The following is an 8,499-nucleotide window of genomic DNA, read 5'->3' as shown; positions in this document are numbered from 1 at the left end:
TGCTTGTGTGTGCAGTAATTAATGCTGATGAGAGAAAAAGAAACGCATTAAATCATAACTGTGTGATTTTTCTAGGAATTTATTGTAACCAAACAGTACCTTCACGCAAGGCAGTGTTTCTAGGTTTAACAACAAAGTCAGCAGGACTATTGAACACCTTGTTAGATCACATTAACTGATACAGTAACAAGCAGCAAAATTATAAAAACCTAAAAGCTAAACTTTAAACTTGCTCTCACATTTGCATTTAAAAAAGCTGCAAACAAATTTGAACTGCTGCTGAAAAGTGTGCTATTGTCATGGCTGGCCCTTTGATCTGTTTTGTGCAGCACTGGCTTGTAATAACAGGGCAGTGACACACCTGTGCAGCTGCACAGAAATGGTTGCTCTAATTTAAAACATACAACAAAGCTTTTTTGGTTTCTCTCTCATAAGCAAACAGAAACAGAACATGTAGGTTTCAAGTTGATTTATTTCAGTGATTCAATCCAAAAAGGGGAAAATTTATGGTTATACTGCACAGTTAATTTAGTTAATTTAGTATTATGGCTTACTGCTAATCAAAACCAACAATTTTGTTCTTCACGAAGTTTTAATACAGCAGAAGAAAAACAACGGCAAGATTTGAGTAAAAACACTTTTTGTACGCAAACGTTAGCTTTCTGCAACGTATGCCCATATATGTATGCATTCTGTGTACGGTGAATTGGTATACGTTTCACTCACTTTCCAAGAAACACATAATATTAAAAAAAAAAATTAAAAACCCAACTTACTTATCTTGGCTGGAATTCCCTTTGGACTTTTGTGGGATGCTGTTAGAACTTTTCACCTTTTCTAACGATCCCTTTTTGTCCGACACTTTCTCTGCGAGTAAAGAAGACGAAACAGAACAACATTAAATGCAATGCAGGATTACAGCATGTTGTGGAACAATGCTTGAAACAACCGCCACAATAAAAACTAGATTCACAACATGTTCACATGCTGCCTTGTTAGTAGTGGGAAGAGTGTGTTTCAGCTGCAGGATTTTTTTCACCCTCCATCTACATTTTAGCTTATTAACTAAAACTAAGCTTAGGGTGATTGGATTTATAGTAACGGAACAAATAAACTTAATCTCTATATTGTAAAGACGGGGCCTAGCTGAGGCCTTCAGATGCCTGTGGCCATCTTTTGCAGTCAGTTACAGCTACTGCATTCTAAGTAGCTGGATTTAATGGCTGAGTGTGAAGTATGAGACAGCATGGGCCCTGTCTCCTGCTGCTTGGCAGAGAAGGCAGCCAGCTCCCCTGATAGAGAAAGCCAAGCACTTTGAGGAGGAAATTAAACTTTTAAGACATAACCAGAATACATTAGGAACGCATTTGACTGACAGCATAGCATAATAATCTGAAGGACAACATTAAATATGATTTTGAGGTGGACAATGTAACCATATCAAGTCGTGTCAAATAGGAATAATCTATAGTGAGGATGTAATGGCATGACATACATGGGCAACTATAATACTCTTATGCAAATAGTTGAATGAATATACTTTTAGTCTCACTAAACTATATTTGATATGTATAACCTTCTAATCTACTGCTATCTTACAATTTTTAGGAAGTTATTAAATTATTCTAGTCATATGTTGTAGGCATCCATTTTTTTTATTAGCTGCAACTGCACATGCGTGATTACAAAATAAATGTCAAAATCAGAAATGTAACTACTAAAGCTGGGATTGCATTTTTACAGCTCCATTAAGAAAATGTGCTTATTGCATTAGTTTTATTAGGGAAATGTGTGGTGACATATGACCCAGAGTTCTCAAGAATCTCAGCATGTTCCATATAGTCAAGTGACTTCTAAAACTTTCAAAAAGAAACCAAAAGAGCCATGAAAATCTGGAACAATGCAAGAAGAGAGGCACAAAAAGAGTATTTTTAATGAATTCCAGAAGAGATTCTTCAACATTTATTTATAAATCTTCATTAACAGCTAATAATGCTGGCTGGATCACCAACATCAAGGTATGCCAAAAGAGATTAGATTCAAAACTAACATTTCCTACGATATTTTTACTAAGGTAAAGTATTTTTACCATCAGAAGTAAATGAGTGATTCAAGTTTTCTAGGCCGTATAGAGCTGACAAACTGCTGCCTCACCTATTGCTACTCACTGCCGGTCAGCAGGCTAAAACTATGCCACTACTGTTTTCCTTCACCTCTCCGAAAAACAAATGCAATAGTGCAAACATATTCCTGGTCATAAAGATATGGAACTCACTGTGTTAAAAATGGAGGATCACTACTCACTCCTATTAAGACAACGTGGTTAACAAATTGCAGTTGGCAACCATTAGCAATAGATTTGAATATGAACTGCAGGACCTACCTGAAAAGACACCAGACTACTTAATTAGCTATTAAGTTTGTTATGTTGCATATTGGAAAAAGAAAGGCAAACATAGGATAAAATGTGGTACAAAGGTTTTGGTTGAGATATCTGCTCAGGAAGACAGTTGGCAGTGGCTGGCCTATCAGATATGTTGTACGGACAGTACGTCTTTCGCAACAGCAAAACACATCTTATCTGCAAGCGAGGAAAACATGTAGCTTTCTTAATTCAGTTAGCTCACGGGCACAGCACAGCAAAAGAAAATTGAGGGGCAACGATGCATTTGCAGTATCCACCAAAATCATGAAAAGTGCAATATCCCTTGCACTTTATAATGTCTCTGAATAATAGAACTTTTGAGGTAGTAACTTTTTAAAAATCTGGCTATTAAAGACATTTAGATTACAAATTATTGGTACTTAGACAAATAACCTTATGCGACTGCAAAGATATTGCAACAGCAACTGTGACAAAATAATTCATGCAGCTGTACTGACAGGCAGTATATTAGTCATTAGTTGGACAAAAGCAATGGTAAAGCAAATAAAAACAGCTCACCTGCTTGTGAATTGTGTAACACCTGCTATTAAAACAAACTGTAAAATCCATGCAAGCAATAGTTATCAAAAATAATCTATTAAAGCCTGAATTTTTCTGAATTAGGTTTGTAACAATAATTCACATTATTAGTAGCTCTTAAGTTATAAGGTTTTGTTAAAAAAAAAAAAAAAGCTCTAGCGTTTCTAGGAAGAGCTTACACTTCCAGATATGGAGATAAGAAACTGAACACGCTTATGTGCTTTTATCAGCGGGTCAATCTTTACTCAGCATACATGTCAGCTCGTTTTCTCAGCCTTCATTCTCTTCCGTATTAAAACATTAACGCCTTTTTGTCACCACAACTGCACAAAGTTCAAAATTACATAACTTCCCCATCTTCCCTTGCTGTATCAACAACGAGAATTCACCTAAACATGGGTTAAGCAAGGCTTTTTTTTATGTAACATATTTTCAGCTTCAGGTATGACTGACATGTTTTAAAACTACTTAAAGTCAGGTTAAGCAAGGTTTTTGCTTGAAGCTTAACTATTATTTTTTAAAGCAGAATTTCTAAAGTGAAAGGCACTCTGACCTCAACAAATTCTCGGCTTTAAACTAAAAGACAGAGCAAGAAAAAAAGGCAACAGAAGAGTAGACAGACAGTGAAAAGCCAGGAAATGTAACAGGCTGATAGCAATTCAAACGTGTGAAAGGACACGAATATTTAACCACTTAAACACGTTGAGCAACATCAACCACAACAGGTGCCCCACCACGAACATCATTTAAATCCTGCTGCTAGCGTTAGCCGCGACGTTTTAATATCCACGTTTTCAAGTCAACAAAAGTGGGCAAGTGGCCAACATTAGCGTTACTAAAGGGACATAAAATAAGCGATACATTTCCGCACAATGACTCCCGCAAAACGTTGAAACTAACTAGCAGCACTAATCCTATTCGAATTGCTGTTTGTTAGCATTAGCTAAAAAAAGTTAGCCAATCTCAGCTCCCTGACAGCTCCTTCTGTGTTTTCTCTCGCCTCCTCAGAATCAACAATCAATGCTTTGGGAATGATTTTCATACCAGAGTCTCTCGTCATCTCAGACATGTCCTTGTGTCGCTCCCACGCATTCTGTGCAGAGGATCAATGTACATTGTGTTTCAGACCTGCCCATGCTAACGTTGTAATAGGAGGAGGGGTTTTTGCTTTTCCTTGCTGCAGTGAAAAGACAAAACACGAAGAACAAGCTGCAAAAATGCAACTGGGAAATACTTCATGCCCTAAGTGTTTGGCTGGGAATTCAACGCTCGGAAAAAGATTTTTTGTTTGTTTGTACCAACACCAACATGGTCAGAAATGTTTCATTCAGCTTGCAGAGATCTGTGTGTGTTAGTGTTTGTGCATTTGATTTTTGTTTTGCATGCGTGTCCGCAGGAGCGCACAAAACACAGATGTAACATTGTACACAAATAAAAAGCAACTCACAAGCTTTTCTGCTTACATGAAGAATAACAAGTGTGTACCAACACTGCCCTACTGAGACGATTTCAGATTGCTGCCTTTCCAACACTTTTCAGTATTTGATGTCATAATGAAATGTACATTTTTGCTATTCATGGATGGTTGTGTTTCCTAACCCCGTGAATACCAGTGGCCCAATGTGTAGTTTCAATCCCATATTTGGTGTGTATGTGTGTATGTGTGTGTGTGTGTGCAATACTCATGTTGCAAACTTCTCTGAACTTGCATTATTCAAGGTAAACCTCTAAATTTATGGTATGAGCTGAAGAAGTCAAGAGAGCTACATAACATAGGACTCCCCAAACCTCACTAAGTAAATGCCCTCAAATCAAATGAGATTCCCCCCCCCCCTATTTTTCTCAGTTAGCAATTTTGCTACAGCATTAAAATATTAATTTATTTTCAAACTTTTTGCATATCTTTACCAGGTGTGCCACCAAATCTGTCTGCCTCAGAAATTGTCACGTTATTCATGGTGTTATTTCACCAGTGATAAGGTTATGTAAAAAAACCCTTTGAAGGATGACAGAGTTTCATCCAAAGGAAGTGGTGTTTTTGAAATCGCTATGTTGCATTCCTCCAAAGCATAAAATTGTCGACCAAAGACACAGAAACAAGCATCCGCTTCATCCCTCCCTGCTCATACACTGTCAGGAGTTCAATAGGTTTCACAGACCCCAGCTTTTTAGAAATGAAACAGAGATGACAAACCGATTTTCTGGTGCTGATTATTTTTAGTGGATAACACCTCCAGCGGTGCAATGGCTTGCTTCATAGCTTCCTGTCTTTTGATAGACTTCTTGTACTTCTTGATCCACTCGAACTTGGGCACTTGTGTGGGCAATCTGCACACATCTAAGGGACGATGGACAGAGACAGCAAGAATAATAGATTAAGAGAAAACAATGTGATATCTTTCACAGCAAAGCATTAACAGCTCTACTTTGAGTACAACAAAAACAAAAGGAACATTCATGATACAGCACCCGTAATGCGTCGTTCATGCTTCCACTGTGAAAGTAGTGTGAGCTTGTGGTGAACTTGACCGTCCCTAGCAACAGAGACTTCCTTCTAAATAAAGGCTTGTCTAATTTCGATGTCATTGTTCAGACATGATGACATGAAGTTCAGTCCATTTACCATTTACGTATGTTTTTGCAATACATCCGTGCTACTTTTCTAATAAACATATAAAATTTGATTATATTTTGCTCCTTAAAATGTTCCAAAGCTGTGGAAGATTTTGTCAAATGCTGGCTGTTGTGTAAACAGACCACAAACAGTTCACCCTACCACTCCAAGCTTTGTTGACTTCACAGAGAAAGAGGCGAGAGTGGGACCCAAACGGAAGCCTGAGCTCTAATTCTTCATTTTTGTAGCTCATTCTCACTCTGGTGTCTGCACCTACCATAAGATAAAAAGTGTGGCAGGGGAAAAAAACATTGCAAGATTCATTTTCTGTACGGTAGATCAGTTATGCAAGATAATGACGTCTGAGACTTCAGATAAACGAGGGCAACTTACCCACAACCACAAGCTGCTCTGGAGAAGAAACTATAGAGAAAGCAGCATGAGAAATATGTCAGGGTGCTTCATATTATACTTTATTTGCTTTTCAGTTTAGAGGCAATAAGAATTTTATTAAAAAGTGCCAGCAAATGCATGTCTTGCAAAAGTATTCATATCTGTTGAACCCACCGATTGCGAGACAGACTCCTATCACCATTCTCCCGTGGTTTTCAAAGTTTTTGTTACAAAAATTTTTGAAAAGTATGATGTGCATTTTATTCAGCCCCTTTTACTCTCATATTTCCAATAAAATCCAGTGAAACCAACTCCCTTCAGCAGAAAGCTAATCTAGTGATCAAACAGCATCAGACACACACCCAATAGATTAGAGACAAAGCTGTGAATAAATCTAAAGCAGAATCACAAGCTTCTACAACTTCACTTAGTGCTGTTAGAGCCACTGTTTGGCAAAAAGAGCAATAATCATAAGCAGTGGTTAATATGTGTATGGAGGAGCTGAAAAGATCCAGTTAATATTGGGCATTCTGTTGATGGTCACGGAAAAACTATTAGTTGTGCACTCCCTAAATGTAACCTTTATGAAAAGGTGGCAATAATAAATCAACTATTGAAAGAAAAATAAATCCAGCTTAATGTTTGCCACAAGCAATGTATGGGACACAGCAAGCATGTGGATGAAGGTGTGCTGGTCAAATGGCACCAAGTCTGAAACATTTTTGCATTATATGCAAACTCATTTGTGGAGCGAAACTAGCAACACACATCACATTGAATTTATCAACCCAACAATGACACATGTTGGTGGCAACATCAAGATGTGAGGATACTTTGGTTGACAGGGTAAAAGTTAAAGGGAAGATTGACAGAGCTAAATCGAATACTTTTGCAAGAGACTGTATATTTAATATCAGAAGAAAATTACCTTCAACAACAGCAAAGTCGAGGGTGATGGGTAAAATATCTTCAAGTGACACATCATCAGCTGTAATGGCCATTCTCCGATGGGTATAAATAAAGATTCTGCAAATAATTTTACATAATTGCAACAAGTATTAGACAAATACCAATGATAGAGTCAGTTTCAGTTAAGTTTGTGATTCAGAAGGAAATAAAGATTTAAAAATCAAAAGGCGGGACGAGGTTTTTGTCCGCACCTTTTCTTATTCATTTTTATTGCACAAAAATAACAAAGAATATGAAGGTTAAAAGCCATGTAAAGCTTCCTTAATTTGTTTGAACTTACGCATGCTCTTTTGCACACTCTACCAGTCCGAGAAGTCTGTTTTCTGAGCAATCATCAAGCAAGATATCACATTGTGCAGCATGTTTGCAGTTTAGTTAAGGAAAGTGTAATTTAAATTCAACTATTCAGCCAAAAACAGAAAAATATGTAATAAAAAACATCTGAAACATTTGCGTAGACATTTCAAGAGCTGTGTCCTTAATTCAAATCTATTTTCTGTATGCAAATTACTGCACGTTCACATGCTATCAAACCTCCTTAACCACTCCCAACAAGAAGAAATCATGAGCACTTGATACGATGTCGCCATCTTGTGGGTGACATGCGCAACTGCAATTCTATGGAAAAGGCTATTTTGGGGAACTAATCGCAGACCAAACCCGTTTTTGCTGCTCAAAACTGTTCAGGCTGACTCTGGTTCGAAATCACAAGCCTAATGACTCAGTTAAGTGATAAAATCCCGATCAACTCCCACAGCTTAATCTTACAGGCCTCAACCTGGGTTGTATCTCGAGAATCTTGTCGGTCCAGTTTGTGAGTTTGAAGCAGTCGGTCCTTATTTTGAATCTCCGATCACTTAGAAACCATGCGCGGCTCAAAGGATACTACAATGCAGTTTTCTTCTTTTCCCAAAGTTTCCTGAATTGCAACGGACTGATCCATGGTGAAGAACTGAGACAACTTCGGCAGCACGTTTTTTTTTCTTTCTCCAATGTGAATCCGCGGAGGAGTTTCGAGTGACCCAGTTATTCCCCCTCCATGAGGGGATCACCGACCGAACGGGCAGCTGAAAGAGACACGGCCCAGCAGCAGCAGTAGCAGTTCAGCGTGGTTCGACATCCTTTTTTCACTCCTTTACGATCCAGATGTTTTCTCCGCTGCTGGTTCAGACCGAACCCCAGCACGCGCACGCACTCACGGTGCCACGCACTCGTCAGGATCGGTCTTGACGTCACATAAGGGCTGTTATCAGCACAATCAGAAAGGGTGGAAGGATTTTGGGATCGGTTTGAATTAAGCTTCAAGTCAGTAACCCAAATGGGACTTAGAGCCTTCGAGAAGAGGAGAGCGGAACTTACGAAAGGTCCATGATGGAAAATGTGATTTCAAAATGTAGGGGAAGGAAATTGAAAAACAGATGAAACTGTAACCCTCACTCAAATAACAAGTGAGACACCAAGTGAATTAATAAGAAATTTATTTTACAGGGATCTCAATAATAATAATAATAATAATAATAATAATAATAATAATAATAATAATAATAATAATAATAAT

The 8,499-nt window shown here is 38.0% G+C and overlaps 1 protein-coding gene across 1 annotated transcript in view; it reads right to left on the bottom strand.

Annotated features, from left to right (window-relative positions):
* Positions 1-8,284, bottom strand: part of inpp5b (inositol polyphosphate-5-phosphatase B) — a 17,215-nt gene extending 8,931 nt beyond the window's left edge. Inside the window, exons 1-7 of the mRNA XM_016673920.1 lie at positions 7,807-8,284; positions 7,222-7,307; positions 6,901-6,998; positions 5,973-6,002; positions 5,742-5,852; positions 5,160-5,303; positions 777-867 (exon numbers count right to left, since the gene is read on the bottom strand). Coding sequence (XP_016529406.1) covers positions 777-867; positions 5,160-5,303; positions 5,742-5,852; positions 5,973-6,002; positions 6,901-6,998; positions 7,222-7,307; positions 7,807-7,884 — 638 coding nt within the window. The 5' untranslated portion in view covers positions 7,885-8,284. The remainder of the gene's footprint in view (positions 1-776; positions 868-5,159; positions 5,304-5,741; positions 5,853-5,972; positions 6,003-6,900; positions 6,999-7,221; positions 7,308-7,806) is intronic.
* Positions 8,285-8,499: the final 215 nt, after the last annotated feature.

Source organism: Poecilia formosa, unplaced genomic scaffold, assembly GCF_000485575.1.
Source record: "Poecilia formosa unplaced genomic scaffold, Poecilia_formosa-5.1.2 Scaffold86, whole genome shotgun sequence".
NCBI classification, from domain to species: Eukaryota; Metazoa; Chordata; class Actinopteri; order Cyprinodontiformes; family Poeciliidae; genus Poecilia; species Poecilia formosa.
This window is presented reverse-complemented; position numbering and strand designations above follow the sequence as displayed.